General features: G+C 49.8%; 1 protein-coding gene across 2 annotated transcripts in view; it reads right to left on the bottom strand.

The window, feature by feature from the left end:
• RNF31 (ring finger protein 31) overlaps window positions 1-21,878 on the bottom strand; it is a 103,406-nt gene that overhangs the window by 43,058 nt on the left and 38,470 nt on the right. For both annotated transcript variants that reach the window (XM_073575367.1, XM_073575366.1), the window contains exons 11-14: window positions 15,590-15,772; window positions 15,306-15,512; window positions 14,124-14,297; window positions 13,763-13,861 (exon numbers count right to left, since the gene is read on the bottom strand). In XM_073575367.1, the coding sequence (XP_073431468.1) occupies window positions 13,763-13,861; window positions 14,124-14,297; window positions 15,306-15,512; window positions 15,590-15,772 (663 nt within the window). The remainder of the gene's footprint in view (window positions 1-13,762; window positions 13,862-14,123; window positions 14,298-15,305; window positions 15,513-15,589; window positions 15,773-21,878) is intronic.

The raw sequence follows: 21,878 nt of genomic DNA on the forward strand, positions 1-21,878 counted from the left end.
GCGCCCGCTCTTTTGCCCATGCAGACACTTTCTCGCCTCCCGCTTCCCGACAAATTTTCGGGTGACAGCGCCACCTGTAGGGGATTCGTCAGTCAGTGCTCAATTCAGCTTGAGTTACTGGCTGCACGGTTTCCTACAGAGCGGGCTAAGGTGGGGTTTATTGTGTCACTTTTGTCTGGCAGAGCATTACAGTGGGCCACGCCATTGTGGGAACGTGATGATCCCGTGGTTCAGGGTGCTGCGCAGTTCCTCGCGGCCCTGAAGCAGGTCTTTTTGGGACCACGGATCACGCACGACACCTCCTTACAATTACTCTCCCTAACACAGGGGTCACTCTCGGTCAGCCATTATGCCGTCCGGTTCCGGACATTGGCTTCCGAGTTAGAGTGGCCGGACAAAGCCTTAGTCCCGGTGTTTTGGAGAGGGTTGGCTGAGCACGTTAAAGACGCTCTAGCTACCAGAGAGGTTCCCACAAGTCTGGAGGATTTGATTGCTGTTTCCACCCGCATTGACCTCCGGTTTACGGAGCGCGAGCTGGAACGGGCACAGTCCAGACGTAGGGTTAACTTGGCTCCCACATTCACCGAACCACTAATATATCCCGCACAGGAGCTTTCACCCTCTGAACCTATGGAGGTGTCTCGCACCGGCTCTAAGCCATGACTGATGCGAAGCTCTGCACGTTGCTATCAGTGCCGACAGTTTGGTCACCCGGCTAGCACGTGTCCTCTGCGGGCAAAAAGGCGTCCACGCCCAGTGGCCGTAGGTAGTGGGCAGTCCAATATGAAACCCTTCTCACCCAAACCGGTATTCCGGGGCATCTTAGACAGTGGGTCCTGCACCTGGGAGGCAGAGGTTACCGTGGACTCTGGGGCCGAGGGGAACTTTATGTCTTCTACCTTCGCCCAGAAACACGCCATTCCCCTGGTATTATTACCTCAGCCTCTGAATATCAGGGTGGTTAACAGAGCCCCGTTACCCTCTCAGGTGACCCATCAGACAGCTCCACTAGGGCTCACTATCTCACCCTCTCATCATGAGACTCTGTCCCTGCTAATCCTGCCAGACGGCATCGATCAGGTGCTGCTCGGGGTTCCCTGGCTTCGGTGCCACTCTCCTCATATCGAGTGGGCGACAGGGAAGATATTGGCCTGGAGCAAGGACTGCGAGGGGAGATGTCTGAGGGGCAGTCTTCAGGTGGCTTCCACTGAAGTGCCTGCGGATCTCTCCGCACTACCTAAACCCTACCACCAATACGCGGACGTCTTCTCCCAAAAATCTGCAGAGACGCTCCCGCTGCACCGTCCTTACGACTGCCCGATAGACCTCATGCCAGGCACAGAACCTCCTAGAGGCTGTGTGTATCCACTATCTCTCCCTGAGACTGAAGCTATGTCACAATACATCCGGGAGAACCTGGCTAGAGGCTTTATCAAAAAGTCGGCGTCACCGGCTGGTGCAGGGTTCTTCTTCGTTCAGAAGAAGAGCGGAGAGTTACGCCCCTGCATTGACTACAGAGGTCTCAATGCGATCACGATTAAAAACAAATACCCTCTACCGTTGATCTCCGAGTTGTTTGACAGGTTGCGAGGGGCCCAGATCTTTACTAAGTTGGATCTGCGAGGGGCGTACAACCTGATCCGCATTCGCGAAGGAGACAAATGGAAGACAGCTTTTAATACCAGGGATGGCCATTACGAATATCTCGTTATGCCTTTTGGCCTTTGTAATGCGCCAGCTGTCTTCCAGGATTTTGTCAACGACGTCTTCCGCGACATGCTTTCTACCTCGGTGGTGGTATATCTGGATGATATACTCATCTTTTCGCCAGATTTGACTACCCACCGGAGAGACGTCTGCAGGGTCTTCGACGGTCTGCGGGCGAATTCCCTCTTTGCCAAGCTGGAGAAGTGCCAGTTTGAGCAGGAGTCCTTGCCGTTCCTGGGCTATATCATCTCGGCCCAGGGGCTGGCCATGGATCCTGCCAAACTGCAAGCGGTAATGGACTGGCAAGAACCTCATTCACTCAAAGCGGTGCAGCGCTTTCTGGGGTTCGTGAGCTATTACCGCCAGTTTATACCACACTTTTCCACCCTGGTAGCTCCTTTGGTTGCTCTCACCAAAAAAGGAGCTAACCCCAACGCTTGGTCTGAACAGGTCTCCAAGGCCTTCTCGGCTATAAAGTCTCATTTTGCTGGCGCTCCCATCCTACATCGTCCCGATGTGAACAAGCCATTTATACTAGAGGTAGATGCCTCCTCTGTCGGTGCAGGAGCAGTTCTTCTCCAAAAGGACGCTCAAGGTCGGAAGCATCCCTGCTTCTTCTTCTCAAAGACCTTCTCACCGGCAGAGAATTACTCCATCGGTGACAGGGAGCTGCTAGCCATGAAGTTGGCCTTTTCAGAATGGAGACATCTCCTGGAGGGGGCTCGGTTTCCCTTCCAGGTATATACAGAGCATAAAAATCTGGTCTATTTACAGACTGCCCAGCGCCTGAATTCCCGTCAGGCTAGGTGGTCGCTCTTCTTTTCCCGCTTCCGCTTCACCCTGCACTACCTTTCGGGAGAGAAGAACGTCCGTGCGGATGCTCTCTCACGCTCGGTGGTCTCGGTGGAAGGAGAGGCTGAGCCTCGGTTAATTCTCCCGCCGGAGAGTTTTACGACCGTGGCTCCAGTCGCTCTCGAGTCAGTGCCACCAGGCAAGACCTTGGTGCCTCCTCAGCTACGGCCGGAGGTCCTCGCCTTGGCACATGCCTCCAGGGTGGGTGGTCATTTTGGCAATAAACGGACCACCGAACTCCTGGCAAGGTCATATTGGTGGCCGTATATGGCTCGAGATGTCAAGGAATACGTGCAAGCATGCGTCTCGTGTGCTCGAAACAGACCCTCTAGACAGAGGCCGGCGGGGCTGTTGTATCCCCTGCCAGTGGCGGATAGACCGTGGGAGATGGTTGGCATGGATTTCGTAGTTGGCCTGCCCAAGTCTGGTGGAAGTACGGTCATCTGGGTGGTCACCGACCATTTTTCCAAAATGGTGCACCTGGTGCCACTCGCACGCCTGCCTTCCGCTCGAGGTCTGGCCACTTTGTTTATTAAGCACGTATTCCGTTTGCATGGCATGCCGGACAAAATCGTGAGTGACCGAGGTCCCCAGTTTGCGTCTCGGTTTTGGAGGGAGCTCTGCAGCCTACTCAGCATCGAGCTAAATCTGTCCTCCGCCTACCATCCCGAGACGAATGGCTTGGTCGAGAGAGCCAATCAAACCTTGGTCACCTATCTACGGCATTTTGTCTCTGCCAGGCAGGATGACTGGGCATCCTTGCTACCTTGGGGTGAATTTGCCCTAAACAATGCGGTGGCTGATTCCACTGGACAGACGCCCTTCCTCTTAAACTACGGTCAACATCCACGCGTCCCTGTCCCGATGCCAGTGTCCTCCACTGACTCCAGGGTGGCAGACTGGGCAGTGGAGGCCCGGGACATTTGGGATCGCACTCAGGATGCTATCCGGGCATCTAAAGAAAGGATGAGGGCGTCCGCCGACACGCATCGGCAGCCCGCGCCAAGCTTCTCCCCTGGCGACATGGTATCTCTCGAAATATTAAACTGCGGGTCGAGTCTCCCAAGTTCGCACCGCGATACATTGGACCATTCAAGGTCCTCAAGCGACTTAGCTCGGTGGTCTACCGCCTGGCTCTTCCTCCACATTTGGCCATTTCGGACGTGTTCCATGTGTCCCTCCTCAAACCAGTTCACATGATCTGGTTTTCTGAGTCATCTGCCGGGTCATCAGACTTATCGTATGACGAGTTTGAGGTTAACGCCATCGTGGGGCGCAGGTTTGTCCGTGGCAAAAAATTTTATTTGGTGGACTGGAAGGGTCATGACCCCGAGGCTCGGACCTGGTGGAAAACATTCATGCACCGCTCCTGATCGCGGCCTTTGAGCGCAGTGAGGCTCAGAGGGGAGGGGGCCTTAGGAGGGGGGGTAATGTTAGGCGTCGGATTCCTGGCACTGCACAGCGGGAATCCAGAGCCAGACATCCTGTGGTCTCCCATTCTCCTCCGGCCGCTCGGACTCCTGCTCAGCAATCACGGCGAGCCAGGCATTCTCCTCAGACTCGCTCTGTGAGCTTGGATGTTGCGGCCACCTCCGGTGCAGCAATGGTAGCGCAACCTGCTTTGCAGGGAACCACTCCAAAGGCTAAGTCCTCGTGCCGTGCTACTGGGCATGCCCGCAACGTGCCCTCTCAGTGGAGAGCAGGGGTCACATGTGCAGGTCCTGTGTCGGATCTGATTGGTCCTTCCTAAAGTATTGGAAGGTCCTGAAAGCGCATGGCTATAAAAGCCCCGCATGGCGGCTCGGCCATGCGCTAGTGTAGCATATTATTCTGTGTGTGTAGAATCATAGAATCATAGAGTTGGAAGGGACCTCCTGGGCCATCTGGTCCAACCCCCTGCTCAAAGCAGGATTCGCTAAATCATCCCAGTCAGATGTCTGTCCAGCCTCTGTTTGAAGACTTCCATTGAAGGAGAACTCACCACTTCTCGTGGCAGCCTGTTCCACTCATTGATCACTCTAACTGTCAAAAAGTTTTTTCTAATATCTAATCTGTGTCTCCTCCCATTCAGTTTCATCCCATTGCTTCTAGTCTTTCCTTGTGCAAATGAGAATAAAGTTGATCCTTCTACAATGTGACAGCCCTTTAGATATTTGTAGACAGCTATTAAGTCTCCTCTCAGTCTTCTCTTTTGCAAACTAAACATTCCCAAATCCTGCAACCTTTCCTCATAAGACAGGGTTTGCAGACCGGTTACCATTCTGGTCGCTCTTTTCTGAACTTGCTCCAGTTTGCTGATGTCTTTTTTAAAATGTGGTGCCCAAAACTGGACACAATATTCCAGATGAGGTCTGACCAAAGAGGAGTAGAGGGAAATAATGACTTCACGTGATCTAGACTGTATGCTTCTGTTGATACATCCTAGAATTGCATTTGCCTTTTTTGCTGCTGCATCACACTGTTGACTCATATTCAGTCTGTGATCTATTAGTATACCCAAGTCTTTTTCACATGTGCTGTCACTTAGCCCTATTCCTCCCATTCTATATATGCTTTTTTCATTTTTATTGCCCAGATGTAGTACTTTGCATTTCTCCCTGTTAAAAACCATTCTGTTAGTTGCTGCCCACTGCTCCAGTTTATTTATATCTTTTTGAATCCTCTCTCTCTCTTCTCTAGTATTAGCTATCCCTCCTAGCTTTGTGTCATCAGCAAATTTAATCAGTTTACCCTCAATTCCTTCATCTAAATCGTTGATAAAGATGTTGAACAATACAGGGCCCAGGACAGAGCCCTGTGGTACCCCACTTGAGACATTCTGTATGGTGATGGATGCATGGACTGGTGTCTGACTCATTATGAAACCCCTACCCTCTGATATTACGAGTGGTGACTGAGTGTGCTTAGTCAGCTCCAGGGTTGTGGCAAGCTACACGCCACTTGCTCCACGCCTACACTAGCGTCCGTCGGCGCTCGGTTCTCGGCGCCGACGCTTGCGGCCTTAGCTGCCGCTGCGCTGCAATACCAGCAGCTATTGGTGTTCGCGGCTGCAACGCCACACGCCGGCTCCTGTGACGTTAACAGGGCCAGCATCTTTGCATATAATTTTGCCAAGCGACTCTGTGTCTGAACAGAGCCGCTCCTAGCGTTCGGGTGACGTTAACCCGTGCGCACTACGGCACCTTCTGGTGCATCTGCCATTGTCCAGCAGCGGTCTAGTCACCTACCGCACGGTGGACCCCGGGCGGCTAACGCACCTCCTATTATTTATATTTGGTGCGTTCCGCCGTCCTTAACAGTTTCTGACTTTCTTCCATGGTACAAAAAGAAGAACAGTGCCATTCATAGCAAAATCATCTTCATAAAATTAATCATCTAATACCTCAAAGAATACCTCAGTCATTGGGTAATATAGGCATAAAAGGAGAGAAACTCATGGGGTGACCATCCTCCTCCCCTGACCTCAACCCTATTGAGAAAATTTGGGGTATCCTCAAGCAAAAGGACTATGAAGGTGCACATAGCTCCGTGAGGCTATTCTGACATCCTTCAAATTCAAGCAGAAAAACTCAGCTGTTAATGTTGCAAATTCTACAAATGACCATTTTCAGTTCTTTACAACCTATTAAATGCTTGGAAACTCTGTTGTACATAATTTGGAGCAGTGAATCTTTGAGGGTTATTCTAGTTTTGAAAAAAAAATGATGTTATCATTGGGAGGCTAATAAGTAAGTTTTGATTTATGCTCTGACAGTTGATTTGAACATTATACTGACTCAGTTGCATCGACCATTTAGGAAAATCAGAGAAAAACAGGGATTTTTGTGTAATCACCGTAAAATCCTTTTCTCTGAGCCAATCATTGGGGGACACAGAAAGTGGGTGTTATGCTGCTTGCCACTAGGAGGACACTAAGTAAAACACAGAAAAAAGTTAACTCCTCCCCTGCAGTATACACCCTCTCGCTGGTTGGAAATTCCAGTTCGGTGCAAAATGCAGTAGGAGCATTAAACAAATGACAATAACCATAACTTTGTCAAAACCTAGGAATGCTACAGTGAGCCAATAGGCTAAACAGGGTGGGGGCTGTGTCCCCCAATGATTGGCTCGGAGAAAAGAATTTTACGGTGAGTATGCAAAAATCCCTATTTCTCCTACGCCTCATTGGGGGACACAGACAGTGGGACGTCCTAAAGCAGTCCCTGGGTGGTGAACATACAATTGCTAATACCCCATGTACCACTGATTCAATACTGTGGTACTAACGATTGCAGGATGCGTCTGCCAAGAGCTGCATAATGCAGAGGCTTGAGAATGAATTTGTTAATGTCTTGTAAAGGTATGCAGGCTGCACTAAGTCGCAGTGTTGCAGACCCGTTCTGCCGACGCCTGGTGCCGAATGGCCCAAGAGGCTCCCACTGAGCGAGTAGAATGCGCCTTAATCCCTGCTGGGACAGGTGTGTCCATGACACGGTAGGATTCCTGAATAGCCAAGCAAATCCACCTGGCTAGCGTGGTTTTTGAAGCAGCTAGACCCTTCCTGTGCCCTTGTGGAAGTACGAACAGGGCATGACTTGTGGAAGGGCCCTCTCAATGCAATGGACTGGTGCCGGACAGAAGGAAGGCAAAACAATTTCTTCATTGAGATGAAAAGAAGACACGACTTTGGGCAGGAAAGATGGGGGCATCCTGAGAGCTGCCTTGTCCTGATGAAAATTCAGGAACGGAGGACGGCAGGACAGGGCCGCCGATTCCGAATATAGTCTGATAGAAAGACCACCTTCCAAGGGAGAATAGCAAGTGGTACGTCCTGCAGTGGTTCGAAAGGAGCCTCCTGTAAGGCTCCGAGAATCAAGTTAAAGACCCATGATTCCAATGGCCCTTAATATATATATATATATATATATATATATATACACACACACTCACTGGCCACTTTATTAGGTACACCATGCTAGTAAGGGGTTGGACCCCCTTTTGCCTTCAGAACTGCCTCAATTCTTCGTGGCAGAGATTCAACAAGGTGCTGGAAGCATTCCTCAGAGATTTTGGACCATATTGACATGATGGCATCACACAGTTGGCGCAGATTTGTCGGCTGCACATCCCTGATGCGAATCTCCCGTTCCACCACATCCCAAAGATGCTCTATTGGATTGAGATCTGGTGACTGAGGAGGCCATTTGAGTACAGTAAACTCATTGTCATGTTCAAGAAACCAATCTGAGATGATTCGAGCTTTATGACATGGCGCATTATCCTGCTGAAAGTAGCCATCAGATGTTGGGTACATTGTGGTCATAAAGGGATGGACATGGTCAGCAACAATACTCAGGTAGGCTGTGGCGTTGCAACGATGCTCAATTGGTACCAAGGGGCCCAAAGAGTGCCCAGAAAAAATTCCCCACACCATGACACCACCACCACCAGCCTGAACCGTTGATACAAGGCAGGATGGATCCATGCTTTCATGTTGTTTACGCCAAATTCTGACCCTACCATCCGAATGTCGCAGCAGAAATCGAGACTCATCAGACCAGGCAACGTTTTTCCAATCTTCTACTGTCCAATTTCGATGAGCTTGTGCAAATTGTAGCCTCAGTTTCCTGTTCTTAGCTGAGAGGAGTGGTACCCAGTGTGGTCTTCTGCTGCTGTAGCCCATCTGCCTCAAAGTTCAACGCACTGTGCGTTCAGAGATGCTCTTCTGCCTACCTTGGTTGTAACGGGTGGCAATTTGAGTCACTGTTGCCTTTCTATCAGCTCGAACCAGTCTGCCCATTCTCCTCTGACCTCTGGCATCAACATGGCATTTCCGGCCACAGAACTGCCGCTCACTGGATTTTTTTTCTTTTTCGGACCATTCTCTGTAAACCCTAGAGATGGTTGTGCGTGAAAATCCCAGTAGATCAGCAGTTTCTGAAATTCTCAGACCAGCCCTTCTGGCACCAACAATCATGCCACGTTCAAAGGCACTCAAATCACCTTTCTTCCCCATACTGATGCTCGGTTTGAACTGCAGGAGATTGTCTTGACCATGTCTACATGCACTGAGTTGCCGCCATGTGATTGGCTGATTAGAAATTAAGTCTTAACACACAGTTGGACAGGTGTACCTAAAAGTGGCCAGTGAGTGTGTATATATATATATTTATATATATATATATATATATATATATATATATATATATATATATATATATATATATATATATAAAGGCGCCACATGGGAGACTGGCTGAATGAATGTCTTCACCTGAAGCCTGTTGGCAATTTTACGTTGGAATAGCACTGAGAAGGCTGAAATCTGGCCCGTGAACGAGCTAAGTGCGAGGCCTGACCTTAATCCGGGTTGTAGGAATTCCAATATGAAAGGAATAGAAAAACACCGGTGGGGATAGACCATGGTCCCTGCACGAGAAGAAGGTTCTCCAGGTGCGGTGAGAAATGCGCAGGGACACAGGCTTCCTAAGATTAATTATGGTGGAGATCACATCGGGAGAAAAACCAGCCTGTGCTAAAAAATCCAGGTTCAACGGCCACGCCGTCACAGACAGGGCCCCGGAGTTCTGGTGGTAAATCGGGTTCTGTGAGAGTAGATCCATGCAGGAAACGTCGACGACTAGATGAACTAGTTCTGCGTATCATGGTTGGCGGAACGAATCTGGCGCGACTAGGATCACTGGTACTCCCTCTGCTCTAATTTTCTTGATGACCCTCAAGAGCAAGGGAAGAGGGGAAGAATGCACGGGAGCCGGAACCGGTGCCACGGCAGAACTAGGGTGTCCGCTCCAATGGCGCATGGATTGCGCGATCGGGGAATGAGTCGAGGAACCTTGTTGTTTAGTCTTGATGATGAAGAGGCCACTCTCCTGAGACAAGGCCTTGGCTACTGAGAAAAACCACCACCCAATTGTCCAAATCCAGGGTGTGGAATGTTGAGATGGGCGAATGGTTGGTCTCGGCCCAATGGAGGATGTGACTCACTTCGTGCATGGCCATCCTGCTGGAGGTGACCTGCAAGGAGATGGTGGAAAGTCAGTAGAGCTAATGTGATCGCTTGAATGTCCAAGATGTTGATGAGGGACGTGACTCTCGAATTCACCACACGGCACAGGGTCGTTGGTTACTAAAAAAAACTGCACCCCAGCCCAGAAGACTGGCATCAAAGGTCACCACCGACTGTCGTACTGGGAGAAAGAACTTCCCTTAACTCAGGGAGGATTTCAGTGTCCCCCATCTGACCCGCAGGGACAGAAGGAACCGGCGGTCCAGGAAGAGCGGGTTCTCATCCCATGTTAACAGCAACACATGCTGTAAATGGAACTGTGCGAATGGGAACGCTCCCATCGTTGCCACCATCCTTCAGAAAACTATCATGCTGAAAACGTATGGAGTAAGAAACCGGTCGGGAAAGAGTCCGCACTGCCCGTTGTAAGACTTGGGCCTCTTCTGGAGGGAGAATAACCAACCCGCAGGAAGTGTCCAAGATCATTTCCTAAAAGGAAATCTGCTGGACCGCGTTGGGGAAGACTTTTCGAAATTTATCTTCCGACCTAGACGAGAAAGTGTATTTACTGTGAGATCCACGGATTTCTCACAGGCTGGAAGGGACGGACCCTTGATCAACATGTCATCCAGATACAGCAGTACCACCACTCCCCAAGCGTGGAGAATGGCCATGACAGCCGCCATGACCCTGGTATAGACCCTGGGGGCGGAGGAGAGTCCAAATGACAAGGCAACGAACTAGAAGTGTTCCTCTCGAATTTCAAAACGCAGGAACTGCTGGTGAGACGGGTAAGTCTGGATGTGACGGCAAACATCTTTGATACCGATGGATGATAGGGACTCTTCCTTTTACATGGAGGCGTCAACCTATCAGAGAAATTCCATTGGAATCGCCATACCTTGACAAACTGATTTAACAGCTTGAAGTCCAGTATGGGCCGCATGGTTCCTTACTTCTTTAGAACCACAAAGAAAGGTTTGAATAAAAATTTTTGAACCATTCGTCTTGGGGGACCGGAAGGATGACTCCGTCCCCTTGTGGCGCATGAATGGCCCGAAGTAAGGCTGTGACTGAATGACAGCAGACGGCCGCCTACTTTGTCGGTGACTGCCGGATACCACAACAAGACATTGAGTAGAGGATTTATGGGATCTGCTCCCCCTAGAGCCCGATGCTCCTGGCCAGGGTTTCTAAGAGTGGACAGGTCTGTGAGAAACCTGGGAACCCCCGTCTCCACGAGGGGACCAACCTGATCCGGAAGAGAAGGTTGTGGAGGACCACCTGGAGTTGTTACGAAAAAAGGTCGAACGAGTCGGCTGTTCATTCCAAAAAACGGCCAGACAGCCCCTTGTTGGGGGAGAAACCTACTCTTCACCCTGGAAGTGTCAGAAATGAGCTGGTCTAGTATTTCCCTAAGCAGGCGACCAGTTTGATAGGGCAGAGAAGTCTTTGATCTCCTGGAGGAGGAATCTGCCCGCCAGTCGCGTAGCCATAGGGCTCTTCTGATGGAGACTGCATTAGCGGTTGCGTTAGCAGCGAAATTAGCGGCATCTAAAGAGGCGGCTACTACAAAAAAAAACCCTGCGTGAATTATCTGCTTGGCAACACTGGTTGTCTTCTGGAGGAAGATTGCTACCATGGAAGGGCAGTAAAAAAAAAAGAGACCTCTGCCCAAGTGGTCATTGCCTTAGCCACTCAAGTCGCCGCGAAAGGGAAAAGAGCTGCTCCTGAAGCTCCAAGAACTGAGGTAGCCAATTTGATGATCGAGGGGGTTTCTGACTGAAGATCCCTCAGTAACAGATCGAAGCATTTTAAGAGCAAGACACAATACAGGAGGATCCACCGAGGGGGACTGTAACCAATCCTTCATTAGATCTGGAGCAAAGGGGTATTTAGCCTTGATAGGCTTTTGCCCTGTGAACCGTTTATGTGGTCGGTTCCTTCGTTTCTGGACAATGTCCGTAAAACTCCGGATGGCTGGCAAATACCCTGCGTCCACATTTACTCTTCTTAAAGGAGATAACGTGTTCCGGAGTGGGAATATTCTCCTCGTCCAACGTCAAAACTTGTTGACTGACTCTGTAAGAGAATCAAACGACTCATGGATATTTGGGAGATTCTGAGGGACTGACGTGTCAGACTCGAATTTGGAATCATGTCCTCTGCGAACATTAGGAGAGGAAGAGCGAGAGGCAGAACACGCCGATGCTGAAGCGCGAACGTGATTAGGGGACGCGTAATGGGTCCGCTTTCTAGAGACCGAGGATCCCTTGAACGAGCATGGCCCCTGCTGGTGAACGGTTCCCGGCCGTCGCCAAAGCCCTCCTCGGGCGGTAAAGACGCGTTCTGACTTAAAGAGGATTCCCGGAGGAAGTCTATAGCCATGGTCAGTGACTCCACAGATTGTGACAAGGACGCAGCCCACTCAGGGGAACTAAATGCAGGGAACACCTTGCAGCGGCGGCGAATGACATTTTAGCACAAGCCGGGTCGCAATCCGTACATAGCGGATTGGTCTGGGCACTGGGCAAGACAGTCTTGTGGCACAAGCGGTAAAGAACTCAGTGTGCTTCATAGTAGCCCCCATTCTGCCTCTTTTAGATTGAGACATAGTGCCCCTGAAAGGGTTACAAGCAGAGCCTGGGTTGCAGCTGCAAGGAATGTGCAGAGAAGGGGTTAAGTTTTGCTCAAGGCAGATGCAGCTTACCCACGGTCCTGATGCTGTGTCCCTGGGAGGAATATCGGTGGCTATGTAGCGTCATCAAGTGCTGTCCATCTGTGCGCGCACCCCCGCAGCCGTCACAGAGCCCGAGGGACAGAGAAGGGGTTAAGGACATGGCCCCGAGACTAGCAGGGGACGTTTCGTACAAACTGAGAGGCGCCAAAGACGTGGGCGGCGGCGCTAACGGTGGGAGGCGCTATGTAAATTGTGGCCTAGTAGGCCGAAAAGCCGGGGATTAAGGGACTAAATTTTTGGGCCTACCCGTGGCGAGCGCCGGGGGAAGCGGGGGGGGCCGCGACGGAGCGCCGGTATACCGCCGCTGAGACTACGTCAGCGCTTCTCCCAGGGACCAGGACCCGACACCATACTTCAAATCCGGTGCTCGCGCCGTCTGCGGTGTCCAGGAGCCTGCAGATTTCATCCCATCACAGCTTCTGAAGTAAAAACACTCCCAGGCGATGTAGCAGAGCCAGAGGAGTTGTTAAAGGGGTATACCTCAATCGATCCACCATATGGGCAGTGGGATGGAGAGGCTATGGGGCTGATTCAGGGCATCCAAAGCGCTCCACAAGTTCTTCTCCATGCACTCCGTGTGCTCCGTGCGCTTGCCCTCGTATCTGTGTGGGGTACCGGGACCGTAAAGGAACCATCGCCAGAGGAATCGGCCCCAGTCGTCGCAGGAAAGTGTACGGGGAGGTATACTCTGCGTGCTTGCCTTTTGTTGGTTCGGGGGAGAGCGGGCCATAGAAAGGAACCGTCGCCCCCTTCACTCCGTTAATTAAAAAATAAAAATTTACAGAAAATTCAAAAATAAAATAAAAACGGTGGGGTCTGAAGCCAGACCCAAGTGCCTCCTGCAGACACCAAGCAAGAACTGGGGAATTCCCAGCCAGCGAGAGGGTGTATACTGCAGGGGAGGAGTTCACTTTTTTCTGGTTTACTTAGTGTCCTCCTAGTGGCAAGCAGCTTAACACTACTGTCAGTGTCCCCCAATGAGGCGTAGGAGAAATAGCATTTTCATAATAGTTTGGAACGCGGTGTAAACAGGGGTATATTATAACAGCATGTTACAAGGAGGTCACTTCTTGCCACAGTTAAAAAGTGATTATGGTACATGCAAAGAAATACTTCTTGATCCCCAAATACTTGGCAAGCAGCCCTCTTCTTTCTGCTACAACAACAAACATTTATATTGCGCTTTCAACATAAAAGGAACCAGAAAATTACAATTTTATTACCAAGGTTGTTAACCCCCTTAATTTGACCAACGAAATGCTGACAATAATAACTTTTCTTTAGGCAATACTAGACCCTAAAGCTTCTATTCTGCATTATATATAAGAACTGAGCCAGCGTCACACATTTTCAATTCACGAGCAGAACAGCTTGTTAGAACTCCCAATGTGGACCCGTCCTTCCACCTTCCTACCCCCAAGTTGAAATCAGTAAAGCCAAAATTACGGTATACCCACATGTGTGCACCAAAGAAACTTGGGGTCTTTCATAAGTGTCCGCTCTGTCAACTTTTTATGGAATAAATTGTACGCATCCTCCTCCAGAGTGTCCCGTAACTGAAAAGCACCCCGAAAAAAAATAAATTATTACACACTTGTATTATAAATCAAAAACTATAATATAAACAACAGGTAAATGCAGGTGATATATTTGCCATTAAATGACTCAATAAATTTCAACTGTGCACACCAATTAAAGGAAAACCAGTCTGAATATTCTTCTAGTATTTGGGAAGATTTCCTGAGATTCTAATGGAAAAAAATGCTTTGCTCCCACATATTAATATAAAATGAGTACACTGCTGAAAAATAAACTTACCAGGATATCAAGTGTAGAAAAATAGTGTAAGAGTTCACCCTCATCACTAATCTCTGGCTCCTCACATGCTGGGCACACCATATCTCTAATGTGTTTCTCCTTTAATGCAACTGTAAAGTGCATTCGGAAGCAGTCTGGGCAGATGCAGCACTCGCATGATGTTAGAGAGCGCATCTGGAAAAGAGACAAGATCAAACATTTTGTATGTGGTGGGAGCAAATAAGCTACAGGAAAGGTAGGGCTGCATGTGCTTAATCTTCAGAAGCACACTGTTGCTGACTCGGTACAGTTAAACCCTTCGCGTATATAGGCGTAAGTGTACAATTTTGGCAGAGTACTCAACAAAAAAACTGTTTCTTTCTAGAGTATGTCTACACCCTTTTCCCACTAATTACAGATCAAGGCCTTTATTTTACAACCACCTTTGGAGGACAATAGAAATCTGACTGCAAACAATGAACAGTGTTTCTCTGCCTGCAAAAGAGCATTTCTGATCTGGATGCCTACCAATAAAGAAAGTCTGCATGGAACTTTTCATTTCAGGGCTGTTTTTATATAGTGCAGAAAGGCTGGCTGGCTGGCAAAGCCGGATTGCAGGTCTCTTCCACAGCAGTGTCAATAACATCTCAGTCAGCCAGCCTGCAATTATTATGGGCATGTTCCACCAAAACTACTGTTCATAGATGGGTATCTGGAATAGTCATGTAGTCATGTTGCAAGACTTAGTAAAGGGAACCTGTCACTTACAGGTGGCACATGCTTTAATTTGAGCAAAAGACTAATCTGCAAGTTTTTACCCACAACATGTTGCAAATAAAACTTGATACTCAGCTAGTCTCATTAAAGAGAGCCAGTCCTACCACCCTGCCCCAAACATCTTCAGGGGTATCTCATTCAGCCAGCCAAACTCAGAGGTTGGAGCTCCAGCGATACAATACCCATGACATGGATACTTAATGAGAGTAAATTCTGTGAAAATCCCCTTAAACATTAGAAGAAAACTATATTTATGGAGTCCACCACCACCATTTCTAACATTCTATGCCAATACTCACATGTAAGAAAAAAAGGTGGAGGTGAACAAACCCTACTGCTGAAAAATGTGGAATACTACACAATGAGCATCCATGCAGTTGTAGTGGTGAGCAATATTCCAGTATTATTCAGTGTGTCCAATGGTACCTTATTGCGTGGAAGCTGCCATCCACAGACTGCACATTCTTGAGTTAGCATCCTCTTGATAAAGTCACGGTCTTGTGATTCCCTCACTGCTTCAACAACATCCTGAAGGTTATAACGTCCTTCACCTTCCTGAAGCAATGACAGAGCTAGCTCTGCACGTCCCCAACTATGTAGAGCATGTTCTGCAAGCAGTCGTCTAAGAAGTGCCTAAAAGATCAGAAACAGCTTTAGTACCCAAACTTCGAAATCCTACTTATCAAACACACTAAATATATCATAAGCACCTGTCTGTCTCCAGAGTTTTGCTGAAAAGGAACTTCTTTATCTTCCCATACACGTTTGAGAAAGGGCTCCAGAAGAGGTTTTTGTAAAATGCTAAGTGCTCCAGTTACACTGCCGGCACTCTCATAGAGGGCAGCAACCACCTTTTCTCGATTTTGGAAGCCAAAGCCACATAGTTCTTCCACCTAGAAAGTGTAAACAAAGAGAGAGCTACCTGCATCACATCGCTGCCTACAAAATTATTAATTGCTGAGAAAGTAAAAACAATCTTGTGGATCTATTTTAAAGGGAATCTGTCACTACATTTGACTTATATAAACTACTAGATGGAGGCCAGATGCTATCGCATCGGGAGGGCGGTAATGTCACGATAGGGGCAGGCTTTGCAGCGTTGAGAATATCTCCCCTCCATGTGCTCACCCACCTATCCACTCTCTCTTTCCCCATGTGCTGACTTCTCCCGTCTGTGCGCTCTTCTTTGACCTGTCTACCCCATGTGCTATCCCCCTTGTCTGCTGTCTCTCTCCTTCCTGTGTTGTGTTCTCCCCTGATGTGCTGTCCCATTTGAGCTGTCTCTCTCACCCCTGTGTCTGACGGTTTACAGAAAATACCACAGCTCCTGGGCAGGGGAGGAAGCAAAAGACAATACTGACATTTCAGCACAAGTTCCCAGAGGATACATTTTATGAGATAAAATATTGCTTAAAAACAGTCAGTGAGATATTTAACCTCACAAAATGAGCTGTGTTCTCCCCTCATGTGTGTCCCGTTTGAGCTGTCTCCCCCCTGTGCTCTGTCTCTCTCATCCTGGTGTCTGACTGTGTACAGAACATACCACAGCTCCTGGGCAGGGGAGGAAGCAAATGACTATACTGACATTACAACGGGCGTTCCCAGAGGATACATTTTATGAGATAAAATATTGTTTAAAAACAGTCAGTGAGATATTTAACCTCACAAAATGAATCCTCTGTGATCCCCGGCTGTAATGTCAGTATTGTCTTTTGCTTCCTCCCCTGCCCAGGAGATGTGGTATGCTCCGTACACGGTCAGACACAGACAATTTTTAAAATGAACTTTCGTTCGTGGGAAAACCCCTTTAATGTGACCGACTTCCTCTGCCTGTAGATACGTCGCGCAACTGCCGTCGGGATAAGCTGAATGATTCACTGCGCCTGCATGGAATTCGTGCAAGCGCAGTGCGACGGTGTTCCGCTGGTGGTACTGTGCTGCGTGAGTGCGAGAGTGAGATTGCGAGAGTGACTGAGTGTGAGATTGTGTGTGTGTGTGTTGCGTACAGCGTATAGTGTGTGTGTGTTGCGACGGTGTTCCGCTGGTGGTACCGTGCAATAGGTTCGTACCAGCAGCAGTTTCCATATTGAGACACCCATCACTTGGGTGTCCCAATATGGCGGTTGGTGAACTTCCTCCGCTTGGAATTCTGGGATACGGTGACATCTGGATAGAACAGGAAATGAAAACATTACAAGGCAATTATATAAGTAGATTAATATGGGCACACAGGTTATAGACTGCTGAAAAACGTCCTACCTGTATGCTTTAGATCAGATGCCTTGTTGTTGAGAAATCATTTTTTATCACATTATGTAAATTACCTTATTAAGGCTATGGGGAGGATGTTTTCGTCGAAGATAAATCTGCCTCCAGAGCTTATTTTAAATAAAAGAGGGATTTTGGGTTCTTACCGTAAAATCTCTTTCTTGGAGCCTTCATTGGGGGACACAGAATACCATGGGTGTATGCTGCTGCTGCTAGGAGGCTGACACTATGCAAAACAAGAAAATTAGCTCCTCCCCAGCAGTATACACCCACCACCTCAGTTGGTGAAAAAGCAGTAGGAGAAGCAACCAAAAACCATGAACATATGTACCAACCCAACAAGGGACTCGAAGACCCAACACGGTACAACTTAAACAGGGAGGGTGCTGTGTCCCCCAATGAAGGCTCCAAGAAAGAGATTTTACGGTAAGAACCCAAAATCCCTCTTTCTTTATCGCCTTATTGGAGGACACAATACCATAGGACGTTCCAAAGCAGTCCCGAGGGTGGGAACAGCAATAAAAGGAACGACAGAAGGAAGGGCTTAGGTCAGCCGGTGCGCGACCGCCGCCTGCAGAACCTTCCTACCAAGAGCTGCATCAGACGAGGCCTGGGTATGAACCCTGTAGAACCTCGCAAAAGGTGTGCAAAGACGACCAGGTTGCGGGCCTGCAAAGTTGTGAGGCCGAAGCCTGGTGTCGCACAGCCCAAGAAGCCCCTACAGCCCGAGTGGAGTGGGCTTTCACTCCCGGAGGGGGCCGTTTCTCCTGAAGTCGGTAGGCTTCCAGGATGGTAGACCGAATCCAGCGAGCAATTGTGGATTTGGAGGCTGGAAGACCTTTCCGGCGACCCTCAGAAATGACACAGCAGGGAATCAGATTGGCGAAAAGAAGCGGTCCTGGCAAGGTAAACACGCAAGGCTCTCACTACGTCCAGTTTGTGGAGCGGCTTTTCCAGAGGATGAGCAGGCGCAGGACAAAACGATGTAAGGACGATATCTTCGTTAATGTGAAAGGGAGATACCACTTTTGGAAGGAAGGAAGGAAGGAACTGGCCTGAGAACAACCTTATCTTGGTTGAGGATAAGGTACGGAGAACGACAGGCTAAGGCCGCCAGTTCAGAAACTCTCCTGATGGAGGTAATGGCGATTAGAAAAGCCACCTTCCATGAAAGAAAAGACAGAGGGATGTCCTGGATTGGTTCGAACGGCGCCTTCTGGAGAGCGCCAAGAACAAGATTGAGAGCCCATGGATCTATCGGAGAATGATGAGGAGCCACATGGGCGACTCCTTGGAGAAAAGTCTTCACTTGCGGTAAGGAAGCTAGATCCTTCTGGAAGAGGATTGCTAGGGCAGACACCTGGCCTTTGAGAGTACTGAGGGATAGGCCCGCATCCAAACCAGATTGGAGGAAACCAAGAATGGATGGAATGGAGAATGACAGTGGAAAAACATCGTTATCGCACCAACGGAAAAAAGCTTTCCAGTACCTATGGTAAATGCGGGAGGAAGCTGGCTTCCGAGCTTTGATCATGGTCTGAATGACCCGGCTGGAAAACCCCGATTCCCTCAGAATAGCGGCCTCAACGGCCATGCCGATAAACTCAGACTAGGATGACAGGGATGCCCTCTGACTTTATCTTTTTGACCACTCTTGGGATGAGGGCAAGGGGAGGAAACAGGTAAGGCAGTTGGAACTGGGACCACGGAATCACTAGAGCATCGCAACGGCTAGAGGATCCCTGGACCTGGCTACAAAGTGAGGAACTTTGTTGTTCATCCGAGATGCCATGAGATCAACGTCCGGGGTGCCCCAACGCTGGCATATCTGACTGAAGACTGTGGGATGAAGGGACCATTCGCCTGACGCTAGACCCTGGCGACTCAAGTCGGCTGCCCAATTTTCCACCCCTGGAATGTGAACAGCGGAGATCACCGGAACGTGACGCTCTGCCCAGCGCAGTACCCTTGACACTTCTGCCATCACCTGCCTGCTGTGAGTACTGCCCTGGTGGTTTATGTATGCCACGGCCGTGGCGTTGTCTGACTGAATGCGGACAGGTTTGCCTACGAGGAGATGCTGCCAACGAAGGAGAGCAAGGAAGATTGCCCTGATCTCCAGAAGGTTGATGGGCAGAAGAGTCTCCTGGGCGTTCCAGCGCCCTTGGGCCGTTTTCTGATGGTAAACCGCCCCCCATCCTAGGAGACTGGCATCGGTGGTGATGACCTGCCACTGAGGCGGAGGAAAAGACCTTCCGCAGAGAACTGACGCCGGCAATGTCCACCAAGTCAGCGATTGTCTGACTCTGAGCGGAAGAAGAATGGGAAGGTGCAGAGAAAACGAGGTCTTGTCCCAGACTGACAGGAGGAACAGTTGGAGGGGGCGAGAGTGGAATTGTGTGAAGGGCACTGCTTCCATGGAAGCCATCATCTTCCCCAGGACCCTCATGCAGGACCGAAGGGACAGGATCCTCGAGCTTTGTAGGGACTGGATCCCCTTGCAAAGGGTCGAAAACTTGTCCCTTGGTAGAAACACCCGGGCTAGCTTCGTGTCGAACTCCATGCCCAAAAAGGTCAGATGCTGGGTAGGGCGCAGGATGGACTTCTCCTTGACTATCCATCCGAGGCGGCTGAGGGCATCTAAGGTTATCTGAAGACTGTGAAGACAGTCTTGGCGGGACGAGCCCTTGATCAGGAGATCGTCCAGGTAAGGAATGATAAGAATCCCTCTGGATCGGATCATGGCCATGACTGTTGCCATCACCTTCGTAAAGACACGGGGAGCGGAGGCTAGGCCGAAGGGGAGGGCCGTGAACTGATAGTGATTGCCCTGAATCGCAAAGCGGAGATATCTCTGATGCCGCGGCGAAATGGGGATGTGGAGGTAGGCATCCTGTATGTCCACAGAGCAGAGAAACTCTCCGGGTTCCATCGAGGCTATTACCGAACGCGGAGACTCCATCTTGAAGTGGCGGATCTTCACTTGGCGATTGAGCAACTTGAGGTCCAAAATTGGACGAAGAGAGCCGTCCTTTTTTGGGACTACAAAGAGATTCGAGTAGAACTCTGAAAACCGTTCATTTGTAGGAACGGGAACGATGACCCCGGCGGAAAGGAGGGAGGAGACGGCCTGAAGGAACCCTGGAATCTGTGACCGCTGTCTTGGGGATCGAGACAGAAAGAAGCGACTGTTTGGGGGGGGGGAGAAAACTCGATTTTGTATCCGGATGCGATGATCTCCCTGACCCAAGCGTCGTCGATAACGGATAGCCATGCGTCCTTGAAAGAGGAAAGTCTGCCTCCCACCTGGAAAGATTTCCAGGTGGTGGTGACCCGTCACTTAGATGAAAATCTGCCGCATCGGGAGCCTGAGGACCTGGAGGGCTGACCTCTGGATCTCCAGCGGGGAGCCGGCTTGTAAGAAGGCTTTATCCGGTCTCTGGAAGCAGGATGCCGGTCCTGCTGGGATGAACCTTCTGCGGGAGAGAAGGGGCGAAAGGACCTAAATGGCCGAGAAGCCTTCCTGTTAAAGAACCTCTTAGGGTGGGACTGGGGAAGGGAAGTGCTCTTTCCATCAGAGGCATCCGAGATTATCTGATCCAGCTTGGCGCCAAAGAGCCTAGAGCCGTGAAATGCCAGGTTGGTGCGCGACTTCTTTGAGGTGGTGTCCGCATTCCACGACTTCAACCAAAGAATGCGGCGTATGGCTACTATGTTGCTGTTAGCTCTTGCTACGCACCCAGCCGCGTCCAAGGAGGCAGCCAAAAGGTATTTGCCCGCATGATTAATTTGGTCTGCTAAATCCGCCAGCTCGTCCTGAGGAGCTGCTGCTGAAATGCCCTTGTGCAGAATCTTTGCCCAAGCCGAAATGACCTTCGCCACCCAAGCGGAGGCGAAGATAGGACAGAGGGAGGCGCCGGATGCCTCAAAAATTGACTTAGCCAACGACTCTATTTGCCTGTCTGTTGGATCTTTAAGAGAAGCTCCGTCCGGAAGGGAAAGAACCGTCTTAGAGGAAATCCGAGAAACTGGTGGATCTACCTCGGGAACTTTGGTCCATTTCGTGACTAGATCTGCATCGAAGGGACATAGTACATCTAAGTACTTGCGGCCTGAAAAACGTTTCTCAGGATGTTGCCAGTGATTGGCTAAGGAAGTGTCGAACTCTTTGTGATTAGGAAAGGTTCGAGATGGAGGCCTCGCTTTCTTAAAGGAAACAGGGCATTCCTGAGGGGGTGTCTTATCCTACTTTATCTTGAGAGTTTGGAATATAGCCGATATGAGACTATCTACCATATCCCGAGTTCTAGCTATGTTGTCCGCTTCTAAGTCAGATCCAGATTGGGAATCATCGTCTGACCTAGGATCGTCTGTTGAGGATGGAGACGAAGAGCATAGCCTGGGAGAAGCGGAGGGACCCTGCAAACTGGAAGAAGAGCCAGACAGGACCCGCTTCCTAGAGCCCCTACCCAGCTTGTCCGTCTGAGGGTCGCGGTAAGGTGCTGGCGACTCACCGTGAGAGGCGGTCGGCGCACAGGTGGCTGCAGATAGCTGGGGTAACCACTCTAAGACCTGGACCAGAGATTGAGACACTTTCGTGAGATCAGAAACCGACTGAGACATCGCCACAGCCCACTCAGGGGGTAGGGTGCTCTCAACCCGGGGCTCGGAGTGCTCCTGAGGGGCAGACATGGAAGAAGGGCTGCAGGACGGACAGAAGGGAGACGACTG

The sequence above is a fragment of the Dendrobates tinctorius genome, unplaced genomic scaffold (genome assembly GCF_039654945.1).
Source record: "Dendrobates tinctorius isolate UK_male_01 unplaced genomic scaffold, ASM3965494v1 ptg000044l, whole genome shotgun sequence".
In the NCBI taxonomy this organism is placed as follows: domain Eukaryota; kingdom Metazoa; phylum Chordata; class Amphibia; order Anura; family Dendrobatidae; genus Dendrobates; species Dendrobates tinctorius.